We start from the raw sequence: 23398 nt of genomic DNA on the forward strand, positions 1-23398 counted from the left end.
TACTTGTAAGTTATCTGTATACATCTATGTGTATATGCATTCATGTATTTATATACATTTTCGACTAATTAGATTGATATAATTTTGTTGTAATATAGAAGTTTGCTTTTATACATATATATGCTTGTACTTCCCAAGTTCTTCTGCTAAAAACAGTCTTAAGAATATTTTTTTCTTAAACACTACATCCATAATATTCTTTTAAAAAGTAATCGCAAAGAAATTGGAAAGTACGTTTATACACATCAACGATAGGCAGTGCGTTGATGTATAGTAGTTCGATTCAATCAGTCACGTCTGATGTGTTTCCGGTCTCACAAAGTGCCAATTTTGTGCGAGAGATCTTTCATTCTCAATGTTACAAGGAACAATCCAACAGTCATTACATGAAGAAATACTGCCTGCAAGAACAATAATAAAAGAATAAGTCTCAGCAATATGTTTTATAATATAAAATAAAATAAATCAAAGTATTATTATACTGGTGGTAATGATATAGCATGGTTGTAAATTAAAGCTTTGGGATATCGATTGATGTAGGCACACTGAGGATAGTCACATTTCTCGAGATTTCCAAAAATGTCTCAAATCCCACATTTCTTTTCATTTAATCAAATTTTTAATTTTTAATTTTATCTTTAGATTGTATCATTTTCTACTTTGTAATCTTAACAGTAGATAAACTCACATGTTATCAGTACGAACAACTGCCTCCAAAGGATCTCTGTCAGGATTCGCGTCTGGCGCCGTTGTCACTGTGTATTCTAACGTTTGTCCACCAGCATGTGGTAGAATACTTTCAGGATTATCATCAGGAGGAACGATCTCCACGACTCCTGTGGCTTCCACTTCGAGTTTCAAGTCACGAACGAGATCTTGAATGGTCTTCGCTTGCGAACCTTTGTCGTGATCTTCTGCTACGTTCTTCGCGGCCATGACTCTGTTCATGGGTCTATCAGCTCTTCCTCTTGAATGCGTATGCATGTGCCTCTTCATATCGCTTCGCACTCTAAATGGCTTCCCACACACAGCACATTGATGAGGCTTTTCACCAGTGTGTATACGACGATGGTTTTGCAAATAACTGCTCGCTCTGAACGTTTTATTGCAGTACTCGCAGCGGTAATTCTTTTCACCGGTGTGGATCCTTCTGTGAACGATCAAAGAGTATTTCCGCGCGAAATCCTTGCCACAGTACTCGCACTGATATTGCCTTTGCTCCGAGTGAATACTAGTCGCGTGGTACTTCAGATCTCCCCATTGACGAAAGTGGCGACCACATTCCTCGCACTTGTAAGGCTTGTCGCCACTGTGAAGGCGCTTGTGGACCTAGATTTGAAAAAATTTGTTTAAAAACTTATTTTGATTCCGAAGATTTCATAATTCTATTTTTACATTTCTTCCTTTTCTCAATAGAACTTATTATAGATTTCATTATAAAGCTGTATAGAACTAATTTTGCTTAACTTCTTGGCTTCTTTGTAGAACTTTTCTACTCTATCTTGCACAATTAAAATGTTCTTTACAATATTGTTTAATAAATATGTGGCGGCACTTGACAGCAAAAATACTACCACTCGACACTAACTAGTGTAGGACGACGGCAGCGCAGTGGTTAGCGCCTTAGGTTACGAACGTTCGGAACCCGGGTTCAAATCCCGGCGAACGGAGTCCGATTTTTCTTCCGCGGCATCAAAATGAGAAGAAAAATGCAGCAGTAACCCCAGTAGCGACACCGGCGACCCCACAGCAGAACTTGTCTCACACTACACACGACCATATGCACAACAGACTACAACTATCACGGCCAATTCATCTCAAATAATTTTTATTTACTGCAAATTGGCTTAAAAAGGTTTAACCTACAATAACGTATTAGTCCATGAAATTGAAACTGTCTCACCTTTAACGCACTAGCAGCAAAGAAGCTCTTTCCACAAACTTCACACTGGTGAGGTCGTTCACCACTATGAGATCGCATGTGGTACACTAAACTATTTTTATGATGGAATGATCGGTCGCATTGGGGACACGTTAGTTCGTCATCTTCCAAAATAAAAAATCTTATAAGTATGCAATTAAAAGAAGAAGCCCTTGAATGTATATATACCTACTTGACTTCCTAGCTTTCAATATTTTCTTTTTCTTCGTTGTTTGTGGAATGTCAGTCTTATCTTTATCATGTATACTCTGTTCATTGACTGTTGATGGTTTTACATGGTCCCTATGTACGTGATCCGTGACATCAGTAATTGTCCACAATGGTGATTCGTTGTTCACTGAGGACAATGCAGATTCTGTTTCATCATCTATATGTGCACCTGTCTCCTCTACTGCAAATATACAAACCAATATTGGTTAGATTCATCTAAACTGTTAAATATTAATTATACAAAAATAATTCTTCAAACTATCACAAATGAAAAGTACAAAAGATAAACATGAAAGATCAATTCTTGGTAATTTTTTTTATTTTGATGTAATAGCTCTTATACATACCAACACCCCTGATGCCCTCCATAAGATCCTCAGGTTCACTGAACTCTTCAATAACTGTATTTTCCAAATTTTGAACAGACTCTGGTACAGATATCGTAATATTCGTATTGGTTGCTTGTGCTATTCTGGTTTCCTGTTTGACAGGCTCATAATGTACCTTCAAATGTTCAAAAAATTTTAATTGGCTACTAAATCTAGAACTGCACAGTTCACACTTGAATATATGAGTCTGTATATCGTTGGAAGAGTCAGCGTTTATGACATCCGTATTCATCCTACTGCCATCCTTCCTTGCCGAGTTTCTTTTGGTCTGTTGTTTCAATTTACGAGGTATCCTTTTTTTATGAGGCAAGGATCTTTTCGGTCCTGAACTTGGAGTTGCATCTTCACTACTTTCGGCCGATACATCAACATCATACTCGCTTTTCACGTTTATGAACTCCTGTTTTACGTTTTGTGTGATGCGTTTGAAAGGTTGTAACGTTGGATATACCGGGTTTGGTTCTGGGACAGTTTGGATAGAATAAGTATTCACAGGAGTTAGAGTCTCTAGATGAGAAACGTCTGGTAAAGTTGGATCTTCATGTTGGGATTGACTATGAAGATGTTGCTGTTTCTGTTGTTGTTGCAATTGAACAGCAACCAAAGCTGCCGCCAGTCTTCTGTCTTCCTGTTTAAAAAATCCAAAATCAGTTTCTAATGTGTGAATACGAAAAAACAATAAATTATCCTTATACCTCTGTTAAATCATGTTGTAATAAATCTTCTGTTTCATAATATTGGGTTGCCGTACCATAATCTGTGCCAACGCCAGCATTGATCATATCGACAACCATTCCTTCAGAAATTAGTTCTCCATTCAGAGTTAGAAGAGGCACACTTTTGCTCAGAGGCTCTCCATCAGCCCTTTGGATGGTAATGTATTGTGCACCTTCCATTCCCTCCAGCAGCACTGCTTGTGCTTCTTCTGTTGTTACTTCCATATTCATTTGACTCAGCTGCTGATGGCAGAAAATTTCTTCTAAAATTATTTCCTTGCCATCTGTAAAAACTAGCTGTTTGTGGCTAGGAAAAAAAGATACATGTGAATTATTTTTATTCTAACAGTTTCTAATAAATATATTTGGATTTGAAATAATATTCTTACTAACATATTTTGGTTTACCTCATTCCTTGGAAAATGTCATTAAAAATTTTCTTTTTTTTAACAAAAGTATTAATTTCAATAACATATACAGCATAAATAAGTTTTATCATGTTTATTTCCATTTATCTATAATAATACATTTACAAAAGTATAAAAAAAAATATAAAAATTCTCTGTCACAAAAAAATTTTTCCATAATAAGTATATAAATTAGTATATAAATTTATATAAATATAAATTAGTATTATTATTTTTAAGCAGATTGTAGCAGATTCATCGTTCTTATTTAGAGAAAGTGTATCAACGATTCAAATTTCGCGCGCTAGTGTATTACAGAAATGACAGCGGAATCAAGGTCACTGCACCCGGAGCTCTTAGAAAATTTCTCTCGAGGTTTGATTTGCGTCCCAGCGGGAAAATCGGCCTCCTCTCACCTTCCTGTACCAACCTTCGCAAGCCCGCGTCGATTTTTCGTCTTCTTCGAGGAAAACTTGAACGACATAAACAAAGCAAAATATTGAAACACTGTAGGACAAAATGTGACAACAGTGCTTGGGTCTTGACGCCATTAGAACGGATGCACCCTTCCTATACTACCTACACGAATCTCTGCTAATACCAACATAACCGATGAAAAGATACTAGACTGAATCATCATTACAATCCATCTTCATCCATTTATGATCTTCATTCTCATCTTCATCGCTATTGATTTTGCCTTTCTTCTCTTCTGTACTACAACTATAAAATGAATTTTCCAGATGGACTTTGTCTAACCTCATAACTAACATGAATTCGATTGAATTACTCCGAAACCTAAATTTCACCTGCTGGGTTACAAATTCTCCACTTCCGGGGACAGGATTCAACCTGGTTCAACCTGGTTCAATGCTTAAGTAAGCAAAACAAAAAAATGCCGAAATAACGTTTACAACTTTTCCATCACAGTCGAAGGTAAAAGTGTGTCGCTATAAATGTAACCTCGTTTAAGGACATTCTTAATTGAACTACGATTGCTCAAATTGTTGAAATGGTGAAGATCTCGTGGGTCCCTTGGAGGAACCTTCATTCTCATGGCGGCCAGCCAAGCCAAATTTACAAGGCGCAAATCTTTTAACAATTTCGTCGATCGAAAATTAGTGCACCTGACAGGCTCAAATCGATGTAAACGAACTGAAATTTATTTTCACACGGTTTCTACATCGCGTAACACACAACGAGGGAGCTCGGAGGCGGTTTCCCTCTCTCGCACTGTTACCATCAGCTGACTCGTCGGTTCATCGTTGATTCATTGAGTCTGACAAGGTTGTTATGACTTTATTAACAACTACGCCATTTACCATGTTTACACAATTATAGATCGAGATAATAATCGTGTACGCCGCGAAAATCTTCGATTTCCTCTATATTTTCGATGGAAATGTCGGATATCGGGGAGCTTAAGTACGTTAATTTGTCCGCCGTGTCAAAGATCATTAGTTTGTCATAACCTGATCCACGTGATACGAACTGATAATAGAATAGTGAAATTGTAATGATTGTTATTTGTGGTTTTTGCAGAGGTTGCCAGATAAACTGACTGGAAAAAATATGTGATATACCCGTGAAATTTCTGAAAAGTGATGGCTTCTATTTGTCGTCGCTGGAGACTATGGATTTTACCAGTTTTAACTTGTCTCTATGCACTTCTGATCATTATTTTGGTTCCAATTCTCTTGGCCAATTCAATTAAGAATGGCTTTGAAAATCAGGATCAAGGAGCACTGGTGGGTGGTGCCTTTGTGCTACTTGCCTTGCCTATTGCTTTCTATGAAATTGTCCAACACATGATATATTATACACAACCTAGACTGCAGAAATACATTATAAGGTATGTCGATGAATTCTACGATTGATGTTGTTTTGAGGTTGTTTGCTGATATTTGGAAATTGTATATTAATTTGTTGTTTAAATGTCTTCCTTTCAATGTGGTTGGACTTCTGAGTTGATAATTTATTGCTTGTAAAATTAGTTAGGAATTTATAGCTTCTTATGAAATTTTGTTACATCATAACTTTCCATTAGTTAGATATCAGTGTAGATAATTATTATGCACTATATATTTGAGATTAATTGTTAAATTGTGGGAAATATAAGTAGCTTCTTTAACGATACACTTTCTTATTGTTTAGGGATGTATTGATTGACAATTAATTAGTCTGCTTCCAATCAGAAAATATATCATTGCTGGATTATGTAATACATAATTGTATGTATATATATGGTACTTTTCTTATTTCCTAAATATCAAATAAAAAGTTAATATTCAGGATTAGAAAAAGGACAAACTTTTTTTAAATATCATATTTGTATATTTTATTAAATTTTTTATATTCATTACATGAATATCATAATTGACAACAATTATTAATGGTAATAATTTATTTAAAGAAAATGTCTTCTTTCTATCTTTCAAGTCAAAGAACTCGTATTGATTGACATTTAATACAGTAAATGTTGAGAGTCATTGATATAGGTAGAGGCTTTGAATAAATACACCCACTTTTTATAAAACCTGCAAATTCTTAATTTTAAAAATATTATTAAAATGGCTACTGGATATTATCATGTTCATACTATTAAAATAATATGAATATTCAAAAATATTGCAAATATCAAATTTCATTTAATTTTGTTTGATGTGTAAATAAGATTCCTGTCACAAGAAAGATTATGGCTATATATACACTGTTATGATACAGAAACAGTTGAACCCATTTGGAAGAAAATGATATGATTGTAGGAAATCAAAGTTCACTTTCTTGTCAAGCTTGAGAAGTTTAGTTTAATCACAGGGAGATACTTCCATCATAATATTCTCTTGGTCAAAAACCTTTGTAATAGAAATCTATTAATGTTAAATATTTAATACAGTATTAACAATTGAAATTTTTTATGACTTAATTAGAGCTAGTTTTTTGGAAATTAAAAAATTTGTTATGCTTTTGTTTATATATTTGTATATTATCACAAAATGATATGAAATTTTATATCCTGTTTCAGGATATTATGGATGGTACCAATTTATGCAGTGAATGCTGTAGGTATAAATTTCTATCTTTTACATAAAATACATATATCAACATACTTCTCTATTTTAAGTACAAATTCTTTTTAAATTCCTGTAGTGGCTTGGTCTGGTTTATCCAGAAGGCAGCATATACGTTGACAGTTTGAGGGAGTGTTATGAGGCATATGTAATATACAATTTTATGATGTATTTATTGGCCTACTTGGATGCTGATCGCCAACTGGAACACAGACTTGAAATTTCTCCTCAAGTACATCACATGTTCCCCCTGTGTTGTTTACCTGATTGGGAAATGGGCAGAGAATTTGTACATATGTGCAAACATGGAATATTACAATATACTGCAGTTAGGCCTATAACAACTTTGATATCTTTGTACGTATATAATGAATATTCGTATTTACATCATAGAAAGTAAAAAAGTAGTATTTCTATAAAAAGAGTTCACTAATAAGCTCTGGTAATTTGTCATATTCAACTTAAAATATCAAGCACTATTGATAGCATGAATTTCAAATATATGTAGATTACATGTTGAAGTATATATATATTATTCTGTCACATGATTGTTCATAATCAATTATTTATTTATATTTATTTGTTTAGTATCTGTGAACTAAATGGAGTGTATGGAGAAGGTGAATTCAGAACAGACGTAGCTTTTCCATATATGATTGCTTTAAATAATTTATCACAATTTGTTGCCATGTATTGTTTGGTGCTTTTTTATCGCGCCAATGCGGAGGCTTTGAAACCAATGAAACCAATCGGGAAATTTTTGTGTATCAAAGCGGTTGTATTCTTCTCCTTCTTGTAAGTTTGCACACAAAATCGTAAAATTGTAAAATCGTATTTTCATTCGAATAATTTAAATGTTGTATCACGAAATCTCACCTTTTTCTTTATTTTGCAGTCAAGGCGTGATAGTTGCATTGCTAGTGTATTTTGATGTGATATCAAGTATTTTTAAAACGAATAACATGGAAGATATCAGAAATATATCATCTAAGCTGCAGGACTTTTTAATCTGTATTGAAATGTTTATGGCTGCAGTGGCTCACCACTACAGTTTTACATACAAACCTTTTGTAAATCTAGCACAGGGTCAAGCATGGTGGGATGCATTCAGGTAACTAAATTTTGGTTGAAAAATATCTTAGATTATTATGGATGTCCATAGTCATCGTCATAGTCATTGAACATTTATGCAATACATTATAGATGACTCTCATAGCACTAAGCATTCATTTATAGTACATAGCAGTAGATATTGTAGAGTGCTTGGATTAACCCAGTTCCTCAATACCTCATACGCAAGAAAGAGTCCTAGAGCCTATAAAATAGCCTATAAAAGTTGTAGTGTCATATATACTTTTCAAATAGTCATTGTAAAGGATTAAAAGTATACTTGATGTTTCCAGAGCAATGTGGGACGTCTCAGATGTCCACAACGACATCAAAGAACACCTTGGGGTAGTAGGATCTTCATTAAGCCGTAGGATACGTGGTCGAAGCGCTTATCAACAGGCCTGGGGGAGCGCGACAGAACGCACGTCCCTTCTTCCAGAAGCTTCAGTGACCACAGCCAGAAGTGCGCCAGCATGTTCCTTTTCTAGTTACAATACAGCGGAGATGGAGCAGAATGGTGCGGATGGTCCCGTTGAGCTAATTCCGGACGTGCAGGATACGAGTAACGCGGTGAAGACGTAATCATGTAATGTTCTCTTATCACAGAGAGAGGAACGTTTAATCAAGGGGTACACTTCGTCTGGAATATAGCACACTTTAGTTAAGATTGCTCCATATCGCTAGTATAACCTTTAAGCAGAGCGAGAAAAGTTTGAAAAAATATCTAGTTTTACAAAACGTGCGTTCTCCCCCGTGTACTGTACAAATTTCTCATCCTGAATCGTTGAACGACACACTCATTATTCCCGGGAGAGACGACACGACATGAGAATACCATATTACAATAAGGGATTTGATACACGTGGCCATGTTTGCAACACGAGACAGAAGTGTCGTTTTACCTCGTCCATTTTAAGAAAACGCTTTTTGCCTCCTTGATTTGCGGCCAATTACGCGACGCCTCGTGTTACCAATGATGTATTACCAAATAATTGTACATATATATATACATATATATATATACATACGATAATGTTTATACTTAGAACAATATATCGGTACAGTCCTATTTATAAACGTGTCACACTGTTTATTGCTGGTTTATCGACCCCAATAAGTGTACCACGGAGTTAGGCATTATTCGGAGAAGACTTTTATTATCGCGAAAAGTCTAAATTTCCATGTTGTTCGTCTTGTATTTATTAAACAATTGCTCGTCTGCTTATTGAGTATATAGAATTCTGCCCAACTCTGAATGCCGAGTGTACCGTAAATAACGAGGAGAGAAACATTCCTGCCAAATGTACATGATTGTTTAATTTTGTATTGACTACGTCGGTTAGAAGATACAAAATAGAAGCTCACATGATCTACATGATGATAAAGCAAAATACTCAAATACATATGATATATTAATGCATCGATGGTCGCCAGAGAAAAAGAGATAAATATTATAATGGCGATATTCACTAAAACCGTGCCGTTAATGCGTTTGCATAGTCATATCAATATATTTCTCTTGTGTAAGTGGTGTTAATTATCATAGAAGAGACGATTGATGAATATTTTAATTTCGAACAAGCAAACAATTTTCCTAGCCTTAAAAGAGTTTTATAAATGCTCATAAGACGTACTATGGATTCTCGTGAGAATATTTGCGTAAAAAACGTACGAACTTGAATACTTTATCAGACGTTCGGACCAAAGAATAGGGTATATTTTATCTCGAAGTTAATATTGTCCAGAATTAAAAAAAAAAAGAATTTAGAAGCAAAGTAGTTTTCCGGTTGACCTAGCAATTTACATCGTCAATTAAAGATCTTGAAAGAAAATAATATTTTTAATATGTTTCTACCATGTTACTTGTAACTTTGTGATATATCTGGAACCACCGTTAATCTCTATTATTATCAATTAACGAAGAATAGAAATAAATTTCGACGAGATACGTTGTACTCTTTTACCACGAGAAGAAACTAGGCATAAAACGTATATTTTAATAATTCTTCAAGCTACTTTGTACTTTGTATGAAGGCACATTTCAATTCCACAAGTACTTAACAATCCTATTGAGTGTTCAATGGTATATCTTATGGAACAAAAAAAACGTACTGAAAATGGTTACTATCGTAAAAAAATTCGACAAGTATGATAAAAAATGTCTTTTATGTTTTTTACCATTAAATTTTCTCAACTTTTAGTGTTTATTTCTTATTTTAGTTTAAGCGAAAAATACCTTAAAAAATTAAAAAAATTATAATATATTGTCACTATACATGCACTTCTATGATTGAAAAGAAATGTTTATAGACACGAAGAATTCAGTTTCTATTTCTTTATTCCGCTTTTCCTACCCATACAAAATGTATATTCGTTTCTATTCGTTCTGTATGCACAGATGAGACGTATATACAAAATGTTATGAGAATTATTTTTTCTAGTTACATTAAGAATATCTACATTTCACGTGTTCAATTATTCTGAAGCGTTATTTCCGAAATTTTTCTCGAGTTGCTCGCTTTGGTATTAATCATTACTAACTATTGACAATATTTCGCATTTGTGTCCGAACAATATTTTCTGTTAACAAAATTTGTTAAATGTAAAATAAAAATGTTGTAAAAATACTACAGTCGCGTATAATCGGCCATAATTTTAATGTTAACAGTCGGAAGAGTAATTTTACATATCAAATCTTACTAGTTAAATGAATAGTTTCCACTCATCATAAGACTTGATTAGTAATATATCTGCATTATCGTTCGATTAGCGAAGAAAATAAATTAGTATGTACCTAACAAGCCACCAGGGCTTATAATCACTTATCACATACCATAGGTTTCAGACTTCTAGACTCTCAGTCTATGTTCTTCATTTCTCTTTGTTTAATGCTTGAATAAATTCCTCGAGTTTCTCTTGAATTTGCCTAACACGTTCTGAAACGAGATAAAAGTACAAAAACATATAAATCATAGTCAAATTGATGTATATGTTTAAGGTAGAATATTTTCTGAAATCATCTATTAAAATGTATATCACGACATATTTTTTTGATTGAAACATAATGAATAAATTTTGAACTTAATCAAAGAAATTTACTTAAATTTGCTTAAAATGCATGATAATAAAAGAACATACTTAATTCTTCGGCTAAAGTGACCCGTCTACCAGTCAGCAGTTTCTGTTTCATTTCATTATCTTGACTGTAATCTTCTAGTACTTCTTTTATTTCTTTATCTAACCTACGAGCTTCTCGATTCATAATTTGTTGTCGAAGTGCATTGGCAGTAACCTTCAGCATTTGCTGAATCCTCCAAAACAAAACAACATCATTGCACTCCATCTATGAGAAATATTAAAGATTGAAATTTCCAATGAAAGATAAAATATCAAAGATACTAAGCAATTTTTTTATTATTATATACACTTACTTCATTTTCATGTCCAGTGTGATAGAGATAATATCCTTTTTTGCAATCGTACGCCCTAGCCAAGCTTTGTTGCAAGAAGAATCTCCTATATACTGGATGCCACGTTTCTCGAATGAATTCATTGTCGATTTCCAAACCATTTCGCTGCACGTTCTTCCTGATTGTCGTAAGTTCATCCTGAGTAAGTGTAGGAGTATGTTTCTGTGAACAAAAAGGAGATAAAGATAATTCTTTTAGATCATTATTATTTAGATTATAAAGTGATTATATCTTCTTACTTTGTCCGCATAAAGAATTTTATCTAATTCGTTTTTCACTGCTGAACGTTTCTGTTGGTCATCACTTTGATTCTGCCAATACAGCCATCGTTCCTTGCGACCTGGACCCAGCATGTCTTTTAAAATTTGTTCCGTAGCTTGCAATTTCTCTTTAACTGAAGTTTCTAGAAAACGAACTGCCTGATCCCAATCACGTTTATCATTCACACTTCTGTCCTCTAAAGTATTCAGTTGAATAACTCGCAGCATTTCAGATGCCTAAAGAAAATTTTTCATTACGTGTCATTTCAAATAAAAAGGATTAGAAAATAAAAGTTTAAAAAATTTACTTTTTCTTCCCAGTAATGTCGCCTCATAGCTTCGTTAACTACTGCATTTTTTAGATTGTCAAATATATCATCGTGATCCGGACTAAGTTTTGCCTGATTCATGAAATGTTGAAATTCCTGTTGTAAGCATTCCCAACCGCTTTCGACGCTTCGAGATGGTAACTGCTGTTCAGCCCACTGACGAAGTTTTATGTCGACAGTGGTATTAAATGTGCCTGTATTCAGAAACAAAGAAAAAAGAATAGATTAATTGCTCATAAAAGAGAATTCCATTATGGTGTTGTGAAATATACTTGGACTTCCGCTTTGAGCTGCGGGTAAATAAATGTTCTCGAACACGTGCATGCTAACTTTGTCCCAGATCCTAACCATCAACACCTCTTCCCAGTGTCTAGGTGAAACTTGAGACAGATTTATAATTTCGTCCAGAATCTCCCCTCTTGCTCTCTCGAAAAGTTCATCTCTATCTAATTCCCTTAATCTACAAAAATATATCATTTCTTTCAATGCCAAGTAATTTAATTTTAACACAAATGGTAAACTCGATGAAATATGAAAGTGTATACCTTGGGAAATTATTTTTCCATTCTGTTTCAAGATTGAATCTAGTGGCTTTGAATGCATCTGCTTGTTGTTCTACAGTCTCACGAACCATCTTCCAAAAACATTCTGCAACCGCGAGACTCAAATTTCTTGTTGTAACTTGACCTGACATTACTAAGCCATCCCTAGTAAAAACCATGAAAAAAATATATATATATATATAGCCTTGAAAGTTACTCAAGAAGTAACTTCAACTTCATAACCAATCAATTTATGTTGTTGCAATATAATACAGTAATACAGCATTTGATACGGTAGACCACAGAAATAATTATTGCCTAATGTAGTAATATTATCATAATTATTCGTCAATGAATCCAATATAATACATACTTAAAGAGCTTCGAATTTCTAAAGAATTTTTCTTCATAATCTTTGATCGTTTGTATGCTATCATCCTGTCGACCTCTACCAGTAACAACAGCAAAGTAGCCCAATGCCTTCATGGGGAACAGTTTGCCAGACAATATTTTACGAACACGTTCTGGATTGGCCAAGTTCTCTTCTGCTAAATCTACCTACCGATGCCAAAGTATTAATAATTATACTAACTTATAAGTCTCGTAAGCAATATTATACCTTAGTTAAAACAAAAATAGTTCGTTTGCCGGAAGGGTCCATTTGAGAAACGAGATCCGTCACATTGCTCCTTTCTGCATCCACGGAACCATCTTGGATACATAGAATGATCGCATTAGGGTTACTCATATATTGTTGAGTCATTTGTCGAATAGCATCTCGCGTGTCTTCCGCCATGTCAACTGTAACTGTCTGTTGCAACAATTTCACAAATTTTACGCTTCTTAGAAAATAGTGTAGCAATTATTTTTGATACAAATTATCACTTACGCTGATTATACCAGGCAAATCGACGAGAACCATACGCTGAAGGCCTGGACCTTTCACAGTCATTGAAATCACATCCGGACTAACTGTCTTGCCATTTTTAACACTGTTTTTCATACGTAATTCTACTTCGCGTCTTAGCTCAGCTAATTCTGACTCTTTTGTTAAATCGAATTCTCTTGAACTATCTTTGAACTGAGCTATATGATAAGGACCTTCACTTAAAGTGACTTTCACTGGAGCTCTTGTCATCATTTCACCACCACCTCTGAATTAAAAAATAAAAATTGCAGAGTTAAGAAAAGGGATAAGTTTTAGTGAATAATTAAAATTTTTTTATATAACTTTTATTACCTAGGAAATATTCTTGCTTGAGCGATCATTTCTAATACAGATGTTTTGCCAGAACTTTGATCACCAACTACTACCACTCTTGGTAAATGATCAGCAGTAGAATAAGTGCTATCATAATCATTAAGTTCATCTAAAACGTCGCTGTACATGTCGATCAGAGATTTCTGGAAGAAATTATTTAATATTGACATACAATTTTAGACACTAAAATTCTATAGCCGCGATGTAATTACTTTTATTTTTTTGTTACTCATTTTTTGATTTCCACGTAGTAGCATCTGCTTTCGAAGCTCCTTATTCTCTCTCTCTAATCGTTCAAGTTCACGTTGATACCTCAATTGTATTTGCATTACTTCTTCTTGCATAGCGTTCAATCGCTCTTGCGACTTTTCTGTGGACGAAATGGCGAATATGTAATTATACGCTTCGAGAATAATGGAGAAATGAATTTTAATACACTAACATGTACATACGAGCTTTCTTACGTTCCTCTTCGATATTGTCGTTAGCTAATGGCCGAGCAAACGCGACAGTATTGTTCACCACCTGCTGCTTCGCTTCTGTATAAAAAAATGTTTAAGTATTGATGTATTAAGTCTGTTTATGATAAAGCAACAGTAACACTTTGCTCGTATAAAAATTAGTTATTAAAAATTAAGAATTATAACAAAGTGATTCCAAATGAAATATGAAATATGTATTAAATAAAACCAATAAGTCATTGATTAATAATATTTTCTGGTTAATGTATGAATTATTAATGGAAATATAAATCCAATTCTAATTCAACATGACAAAAAGCAGAAATTGAAAACAAAAAAAAGGTCTGTCCCATTCAGTATTTACCACTATATTTTTATTCATTTCTGGAAAGATCTACATTTTAGCTTAATGCATCAGGATTGTTACAATAGAGCTTCATTTGTTTAAAGGAAATTTTATAATATAATATTAAAATTTGCGAGGGTTTAAATAAAAATAAAGAAATCTTAAGATATTAGTGTTTAAGCAAAGGAGTGAATAAATGTAAGATATATAATAAATGTATAAAATGTATGAAATGAGATGTATATAGAAAAAAGTTTGTAAAGTCATATTCTAATATACAATATTGTAGTATTATATTACTTGTATTAATATTGTATTAAATGTTATGTTACTTATATAAGTATTATATTGCTTCTGTGTATGTTTCAAAGTTTAACAAATGTTAATTAAGGTAAGTGTATAAAAGACACTAAATTGTTATTTGCCTATATCTTTTAATGAATGAAGTTCTACTGTATGTTAGAATTGCCTGAAGATAACTGATAAAAAAAAAAAAAAAAAAAAAAAAAATGCTGAATGGACAGACAATAAGATATTGATAATCCTGAACATTTTACACACCTGAATAAAGTTGGGATACTATTGTTGAGATTGCATCAAATATACCTGAACAGAACAGACCATAATAATACATTTCTAACTGGATATATATACATAATAGAAATGATTTTGGCAAGCAATGATGGAAAATGAAAATATGAGGAAATAAATTGTATTAAATTTAATTCATTTACAAAGCCATAAATGAAATATGATTTTATATATTGTTTGCATGCTTTTGAATAATGGGTTGGAGTATTTTTAATTGTCATTCATATTTCTGGGATACTTCAGCAATTTCATTTAAATTAATGGGAAAAGTAGCAGTGAAAAAACAAATATTAGGTATTATATTAAAATAGGTAATTATCACCAAAAATTAGTAGAATAAGAAAACGTCAGGCAAATTAAAAAATTAATGAGTGATGGGAAAAAGCTTCTGGCTTCAAAAATTTAGGCATTTTGCAAGGACGAACAAGGACCTGCACTTAACTCATGATTAGAGGAAATATTCACACCTGGTTGGATTTGGTCAACTTCAGCTGCCTTGATAGCATCATCCAGTCTCTGATTGAACCACTCTTTGTATTCTTTATATTTAGCTTCGCCAAGCTGCTTTATACGTGGATCTGTTTATGTTTGTCCATTTTTTATGCCTCTAATTTCTTTTGCCTCACGTTTTCATATATTTAAATATTTTTCTACAATTTGATACTTACCAATTTCAATCTTATCTGTGAAAATATTTTTAACAGTCATAACCGATTCACGTAAATCTTTCCACTTTTCTTCATTAGGGAATACATCATTCAACCAGCTCATATCTGGTACAATTTCTTTCCATTGTTCGTATTTCTTTAACAGAAAATATTTTTATGGATATAGATCATGCATGAAATTATTGAAGTATTTTTATGTTAATGTTGTTAAGTACCTTTTGTAAAGTTACTCCACTACCAACTGCACCACCCAATAAAAGATACCGAACTTTTAATGCTCCTCTTAATACTCTTCCAATAAAAATTGCATATGCTCGATTAGGGTTTCCAAAGTAGCGTATATGTGGTGATGCTAGCAATGGCTGATAAACCTTGTTCATCTTGCCTGATATTAAATGTCTTGCACTAAATAGAGGTAAAGGATATCGTGATGTCTTTGAAATTAGCACAATCCTATCTCTGTAAGAAGAAACATTTAATGTTCTAGTTAAGAACATACAACTAGTACATTTTCATTATCTCTATCTCAAACAATACAGAAATAAAGAAATATTAAGCCAAGAATTAGGAGAAAACGCCTCATTAAACAATAAGATTAAGAAATGAAAAGAAATTCTGACAGATTTATAAAATTGGCTAGTTCTTGAACTATAACCTAAAAGTTATAATACTTGGAGCTTAAATAACGAAAGTACGATATAAAAATTGACGTATATTGTATAATTTTTATGAAATGAAGTCTTTTTTGTGTTTAATGTTCTTACCCTATTTTACCACAAAGAATTTGTTTCATTTTGCAAGATATCCTTTGAACAGTGAGCTAGGAAAAACAATTACTAAAATATACTTTTTAGGGATATATATATACGTCATATATCAAATTAATGGTGTAAAAATTCTTCTAAAATTCAGTGAAACGAGACGGTTCTGTTAATAATTCATGCTTTAATACTTCAACCTATTCTAACGTATTCAGACATTGCAAAAAGGAGACACTGTTTTGGCAAAGCACATGCGTGGAAATATGTGGATCCTTTTATCTTTACAAATAGCGTGGATTCAGTTCTAAAATTCTACCAATCAAATAATTGGAGCGACAAAAAGTCACAAAGGAGTAAGACTAGGTTTATATTAGATTAGTGTTACAATCCTAACAATCTCAAATTAAGTTTATGATAAACATTATCAGAAATCAATTTTGTAATTATTTATTAAATAAAAAGTCTCATTTAGTTAGGATGACGATTCGTTATCTATATGCACAGACGTGAATATATTGGACTTCAGCCCGCGTTTTTCACAGATATAAATTTAGAATTCAAAATCGACCAATCGGATAAAACTTCCAGAGCTCTTTATGAATGTTATAAAAATTTTAATTTTTATGCTTCGAGTTTTTCGTTATTTTACGAAAAACAAATTTAAAGTGAAATTTTTTGCTATACATTTTTTAAAGGAGTAATTAATTTACACACTGAGTACTCTGTTAACATTGAAGATATATTGATAAAAAAATTCTACTAATTTTTCATTTATCACCTTTTTTCGATTTCTCGTAAATTTTTAGATATTCTGTACATGCAAGGTACAATGGACACATTATACTTTCTGCTCCCATAAAGGAAGCGTTACTTTTATATAATAACAGAGGTTCTTCGCTTTTACACAATATGCAGTAACGCAGAAATGATTCTTTAATAATTTTATTTTTCCTTTGCAATCCTTATATTACAAAACATACTTTTCCAGACACATTGAAAATATGCTCTATTTACAGTCGGATTGTTTGTCTAGTTTTGTTTTGTGCTAGCCATCATGTCGCTGTTGTTTCTCCGGTTGTTCGTCTTTATAGGAATAATAATAATATATCTATTCGCATAGGCTCTCGTATAATAATATGATTATGGCAGTACATTTACATAAAGTCTATGTCATTATTTTTTTCTGCTTTTTGTTTTAATCGTTTCTGTTATACATTCAATTATCTTCTCATATTTTTATATGTTCATATTTATATATATATAATCTTTTGTCCCGAATATATATATGTATATATATATATATTCATATGAAATTCTACGTACTTAGAATTATGTGCAACAACTAGGCGTATGAAAGGAAAGTTCTTTTTCTACCGTTCCTTTATCATTTATAAGCTTTTACTCTTAAATACGTAGCGATCATCATTCGATCATCGTTGATGCCGCGATATGAGATCTAGAGGGGGGGGGGGAGTAATATTCGAACGCTTTCGAATGAGAAAAAAGAACAAAGATTTCACATATTAAACGACTAAACTGCGCTAAAGCTCCTTCGAAAATGGATTTCTATTCGGGCAATTCTGGAAAAAACTTGCCGGGCGACAAAAAACAGCCGACATTACAGATTTCTTCTTTATCCACCTTCCCTTTTTCGACTACCGCGATATGTACGAATCACAAGAAGCCGGCGAAAGCACGCTACTCGATTGGACCCCAGTTTACATCGTCCTTTCTCATAAATTAAATCAAAGTGTGACATATTTTTCTTCTAATATTTTTTTTCGCCTGATTAATCTTAACCTCCGTTTTAATTCGTTTCTCATCACCTAAATATCCGCTACTTTAACTAAAACATTACAAACGTCCCTAGTATTGTCTAAAGGTGCTCTTAATTATTTTTTTAAATTTCTTTTAATGTTCGCTATTTACTCACATTCAGTCTAAATTAGATTATATTTATAATATTTATAAGGGCGTGGAATTATTATATTCTTAACATAATACGAGCTAGCCTTTTTTATTATTACTATCATTATTATTAGTGTTATTATTATTATTATTATTATTACTATTATCATTATTATTATTATTATTATTATTATTAATGCCAAGCTATGTACAGGTTGCCATTTTGCTTTTTTCTTCTTACACACCTTGATTACAACACGTGACCTATTTCCCATTGTTTCAAAAAACTTGACACACACTCGTCATTTCGATTCGCGTTATTATATAACAATATATATGACCGAAAGAAATTGGAATTTCTTCTGGCAGTAGGTCACATTATATCCACCGTACTCGATGGAACAAATAAGCGTCGATTATTGAACGTTTGCAGCACTACGTTCTACAAACTATAAAGAGCGTCAACTATAAGAAAATAAAAGAAAGAGGAAAGAAAAAAAAGAAACTAAATCTTCGCGTTATCTCGTATACTTGAAAAAGAACAAGGAGGAAATATGAACAATTATAGTTCTGACTCTTCTAGGTTATAAGATATAGTCTCTCCCCTAATTGTTTCAATTCTAAAACTCTCGTTCAAGATACATTTCTACATTCTTCATAAACCGATTACAAACTGTCTCTTCGTTGTTGTTTTCTCAACAAAAGACAGAAATTCGCTGACTCAGATTTACATTACTATCTAATGTTCCTTTAGCTACCTTAATGAAAACCTATCCTGTTTCATTCACTCGCGAGCCTAAGACTAGTATCAAAAGATCCGATTACCCTACTTCTGATTAGAAAAGTCTTTCTTCTAATCATTTCGACTGTCATTCTGCAATGCGTTATTAAGAAAATCCAGTTCTTCTGAATCCACTTCTAAGTCCTTTAGAAAAACAATGATGTACTCTCTTCAGAGCATTCCTAATCATTTGGGAAAAATAGTGATGAAATGCGTATCAGTTGCCTCTTCGTCTGCCTTTCTCTCTCTCCTTAGTGTACTTCTTCATTTTCACATGTTACAAGTGTCATCATACTTGTCAGAAGCTTCTTATAGCTGTATATGTGAATCTGATTATAAAACACATGCTGATCGCCTAGATTCTGTGAGATATCCAACTACGCTGACTGACTCTGAAAAAAGGAACTCTGTATTCCTCATCCTGTTTCTAGTCAGTCAAAAACTGTTGCTCTTGTAATTCATCCTAGTTATGAACCTAGTCATGAAACACGTATCAAGAAGTGCTGTTTCTGTGCTTTTTACTCTTTGTCCTGCCAGGTTCAAATTCATCCTCACTCCTCCTCCGTTTCTCCTTTAACTGTTTTTCCATAGCAAGCATGGTAATCATCCTCTTATGCGAGTCACCGACAATCCAACCATGTTGCTCTTGACGATCATCTTCTTCCTCTTCAACTGCAGGAACCACCTCCAGCATCTCTTCTTCATCGCTAGAACTGGACCAATAGTACAATTGATTGGCAGCTGCCCTTTTTCGTCGACCAATGGCTACTCCAACTCCTTCTTCGACTTTATTCCAGGATTTGGTTGTCTTTAATTCCTCATCATCAGAATCTCGCTTACCACTCGAGGATCTACGTTCTTTATCTTTTGATCCCTTTGAATCTGCTCTATTCTTCCTATCAGTGTTAGAGTTTTTGTTCTTTCTACCTGCTGTGATTTTCTGGTCTGATTTTGAAGCCTTTTTTGGCTTCGTTGGAGACTTAGAGTATTTCTTCTGTTTCACAAGAGATTCTTGATTATTCTCAATTTCATGATTGGTTTCCATCAGTGTGGTCTTGTTGCAATTGTTCTCTAAATCACTGAGTCCTTCATGATTATTCTTGGCAAACATATCTTCATCTGTCTTGGACTGCTTTTTTTGTTTCTCCTTAGTTTGATGTTTCTTTTTCTGTGCTGCTTCTTGGGGCATTTTGTTCTCTGTTAACTCAGTGTTCTCTGCTTTCTTTGTACCATTCATGTCTGTAGTATTTTTTGCATCTGTAATATTCTGTGCAAGGGACTCCTTCTTCTTTCCAACCTCTCTCAAGATCTCCTCCTCTATGGCTTTTTGTTCTTTGGCTATCATTTGTTCGTGCTTCTTCTCTATATACCTCTCTTTCCTCTTCTCCTTTGACTCCCTCTTCTGTTTCCTTGGTTTATCATGATCTGACTTATCACTCGTTTTCCTATCCTTTGGACTCATTTCTTCATCAGAGCTACTGATCTCTGCTAATAATCCTTGTTTTCCGATAGCGCACTTTCTCTGTCTCCTGGTGGGCTGGAAGTCCATTAGTATCCTTTCTTGTTCTTCCTGCATTTTCTTCAACTGTTGCTCCTTCTTTTTCTTCGACTCCTGCACCTTTCTGCTCAGGAACACATGCAGTGGAAGATTCTCGGATTCCTTTTGTGGTTTTTCGTTACTTGACAACTTTTCTGGTAAGGCTAAGAGATCATTGTCAGGCTCCTCCTCTTGTTCTTCTATAGGAGTAGGAGACTTTGCCACTGGTAGAGGATCAGAATCCTCAATAGGATTGAATGTTTCATTCTTAGGTTCTGTTGTCATCACTGGATTGATATGCTCCTCAGGTTTAGCAGGCCTGATTGCTTCACCGTACCTTGCACTTAGGGAGTTCTCATTGTCAGCTTGATCTAGAAGGTCCAAAGCTTCCTCTAATGGGATCAGTTCACGTTCACTCTCCTGCATGTAATCTGCCTTGGCATCGGTCTTCTCCTCTGGCAAACTTGGGCTCTTTACCCTGAACTCTTCTGCGATCTTTGGTGGTTCTACGGGAGCTGAGTCTTCCACGTCTGATTCAACAATAGAACTGTCTTCTCTATATAGGTCATCCATTTCAAAATTTCTCTCATACTGATTCTCAATTTCGTCGTCACTGTTCCTCGATTCATCCAGATCTTTTCTCTCATCAATAATCAGAGGATGATCGGACATCTCCGATTCAGATTTTTTATTATCACAATCAAGTTTGGGAGTGTCGTTCTTTAAATCCTGGCTTCTCCAATCGTCTACGTGATCTTCGTTATCAGACGAGTATTTGTTAACCAATTTTTGAATCTGTTCCACGTTTTCCAATTCTGCAGTCTTCTTGTTGCTCTTCTTCACTCTCCTTTGCCTTCTGGACTCGTAGTCCGCGTCTCCATTTTCATACTCACTCTCTGAGGAGGTGTATAACTCTGCGAAAATATTTTGCTTCCCTTTTGAACACGTCCTTTGACTCTTTGAAATACCTACACCAACATCTTCAGTCTTCACAGCAGTTCTATACTCATCAGAGCTGTCATTCTCGTACCAAGCATTCCTAGTCTTCTTTTTAGGATTCTTGTTCCTCTTTTTCAGTTTAGAGTGCTTCAAAGATTGCTCCATAGGCCTTTTAGCCTTCGTTGGCTTCCTTTCTACAAACTCATCCATGGGTCCAGTGATTTGTCTCTGTTGATCCTCACTCTGGAAGGATTTCAGAGCGCCTTTCGTCTTTGGAGCAAACTTCTCTAACTCCTTAAATTTCCTATCAATCATAGATTCGAGTCTGGTACTTAGAGCATCGCCGGTTTTTCCATTCTCTAGAGTATCTCCTATGGCTTTAGACATTAATCCAGCCACGTCCACCTCTTTAGTTTTCAAGCAGCTCACTTCATAGCCTGGCCTACTCCTGTAAGACATTACACTACCCAAGTTAGGCTCTATCTGACTTTCCTCCTCGTCGAACTCATAGACATCTTTAATTCTATCTGACACGAACTCATCTTTTCTTTCAAAGCCATCACGGCGTTTCTTCCTTTCAGCCAAGCCGCCATGCTCATTACGTCGAATCAGAGGGAAGTTCTGGTGTTTCTTGGTCTTTTTAGTCTTCCTTTGTCTGTGAACATTCAGTTCTCTGAGAGCTGCTTCTGTTTTTGACTTTTCTTGTTGTTTTCTTTCATTCATCTCTTTCTTTCTTTCAAAGAGCTCTTTGATGGGGTTTCTGGACTTCTTCTGAATATCTTTGGACATGGTTATGGGATTTGGTTCCAGAGATGCATCTTTGTTTAGTGGAGTAGTTTTTGCAGATTGGATAGATTCTTGAGATGCTGTGTCCCCAGATGTAGATGTTGGGGCTCTGGCACACGCTAGCTCCGCTAGAACCTTCATTGGCGTGGATCCACTGTACACAAAATGATTTTGAATATTAGATTAGAAAAAGCGAAATGACAATGATACGCGATTCGAATGATAAGGATTGCGGATGAAATTGTTTTGTAATAAATGGATAAAGTGTAAGCAAATCACGTACAAAATCAAGTGTATAAACGTAAGTAAATTTGATACCTAATTTAATAAAGGCTATATACTCTACCAATATGTTTTCCTATCTATTATTTATTATATATATTATTTTCCTAAATATTTCACTTTATATTTCCCTATTAATTCTCCAATAAAATACAGATCATACTCTTTCACTATTTTTTTTCGAAATATGCTATATTACTTTTTCTACCAATTATCAGCTATAGAAAAAAATTTAGAAAATAAATTTGACAAAATTAATTAACAGCAAATCTAAATATTTATTCAGATCGAACGTCAGTAAATTAATATTCTTCTATTAAGTTTCCTTTTGATAATATTTTTATTAAAGGTTCCTATTTGAATATCTTAACCGAGTGTCATACTAGTTCATAAACCCAGTAAACTGACACATGAAAATTTTTATGGGATAAATCCTGTCTCAAAATCCAGTCTCATTTATTACACATAAGAATCGAGCCATATATCAACATGACTATTATATGGCAATAGATTTACAGCCACCTGGAACATATTTATCCTTGCACGTTTCCTGTTCCCAACTAGGGAACGGCTAAGCCAGGCTACCAAGAGAAATGCACTTTCAGCCGGAGTTTCCATCGACTCTGAATCG

General features: G+C 33.9%; 4 protein-coding genes across 11 annotated transcripts in view; 1 reads left to right on the forward strand and 3 right to left on the reverse strand.

Moving 5' to 3' along the window:
• Positions 1 to 25: 25 nt before the first annotated feature.
• On the reverse strand, positions 26 to 4230 carry LOC139995219 (uncharacterized). Of its 3 annotated transcripts, XM_072018471.1 has the most exons (8): positions 4095 to 4225; positions 3651 to 3772; positions 3237 to 3564; positions 2500 to 3169; positions 2115 to 2333; positions 1904 to 2046; positions 689 to 1329; positions 26 to 401 (listed from the first exon to the last, which is right to left on the reverse strand). In XM_072018471.1, the coding sequence occupies exons 3-8, from the start codon at positions 3486 to 3488 to the stop codon at positions 383 to 385; spliced, it is 1944 nt and encodes a 647-aa protein (XP_071874572.1). In that variant the 5' UTR covers positions 3489 to 3564; positions 3651 to 3772; positions 4095 to 4225; the 3' UTR covers positions 26 to 382. The 3 variants fall into 3 exon arrangements, with proteins under 3 accessions (XP_071874572.1, XP_071874571.1, XP_071874570.1); XM_072018470.1 differs by lacking the exon at positions 3651 to 3772 and having other exon boundaries at positions 4095 to 4230; XM_072018469.1 differs by lacking the exon at positions 3651 to 3772 and having other exon boundaries at positions 4081 to 4221.
• Positions 4231 to 4836: 606 nt separating this feature from the next.
• Positions 4837 to 10165, forward strand: LOC139995225 (transmembrane protein 184C). Of its 2 annotated transcripts, none has more exons than XM_072018489.1 (7): positions 4837 to 4951; positions 5207 to 5516; positions 6690 to 6726; positions 6815 to 7092; positions 7324 to 7530; positions 7631 to 7846; positions 8139 to 10165. In XM_072018489.1, the coding sequence occupies exons 2-7, from the start codon at positions 5269 to 5271 to the stop codon at positions 8425 to 8427; spliced, it is 1275 nt and encodes a 424-aa protein (XP_071874590.1). In that variant the 5' UTR covers positions 4837 to 4951; positions 5207 to 5268; the 3' UTR covers positions 8428 to 10165. The 2 variants fall into 2 exon arrangements, with proteins under 2 accessions (XP_071874590.1, XP_071874588.1); XM_072018487.1 differs by having other exon boundaries at positions 4947 to 5089.
• Opa1 (Opa1 mitochondrial dynamin like GTPase) lies at positions 8450 to 17139 on the reverse strand. Of its 4 annotated transcripts, XM_072018450.1 has the most exons (18): positions 16538 to 17139; positions 15989 to 16232; positions 15774 to 15909; positions 15573 to 15683; positions 15076 to 15120; positions 14160 to 14246; positions 13920 to 14077; positions 13687 to 13850; positions 13336 to 13600; positions 13066 to 13257; positions 12820 to 13004; positions 12450 to 12611; positions 12177 to 12364; positions 11884 to 12098; positions 11555 to 11812; positions 11277 to 11477; positions 10984 to 11188; positions 8450 to 10781 (listed from the first exon to the last, which is right to left on the reverse strand). In XM_072018450.1, the coding sequence occupies exons 1-18, from the start codon at positions 16564 to 16566 to the stop codon at positions 10717 to 10719; spliced, it is 2910 nt and encodes a 969-aa protein (XP_071874551.1). In that variant the 5' UTR covers positions 16567 to 17139; the 3' UTR covers positions 8450 to 10716. The 4 variants fall into 4 exon arrangements, with proteins under 4 accessions (XP_071874551.1, XP_071874553.1, XP_071874552.1 ...); XM_072018452.1 differs by lacking the exon at positions 15573 to 15683 and having other exon boundaries at positions 16538 to 16983; XM_072018451.1 differs by lacking the exon at positions 15076 to 15120 and having other exon boundaries at positions 16538 to 16971.
• Positions 17140 to 17460: 321 nt separating this feature from the next.
• Positions 17461 to 23398, reverse strand: part of LOC139995209 (uncharacterized) — an 82359-nt gene continuing 76421 nt past the window's right edge. For both annotated transcript variants that reach the window (XM_072018440.1, XM_072018439.1), the window contains one exon: positions 17461 to 22639. In XM_072018440.1, coding sequence (XP_071874541.1) covers positions 19717 to 22639 — 2923 coding nt within the window. In that variant the 3' untranslated portion in view covers positions 17461 to 19716. The remainder of the gene's footprint in view (positions 22640 to 23398) is intronic.

This window comes from Bombus fervidus, chromosome 15, assembly GCF_041682495.2.
Source record: "Bombus fervidus isolate BK054 chromosome 15, iyBomFerv1, whole genome shotgun sequence".
Taxonomy (NCBI): domain Eukaryota; kingdom Metazoa; phylum Arthropoda; class Insecta; order Hymenoptera; family Apidae; genus Bombus; species Bombus fervidus.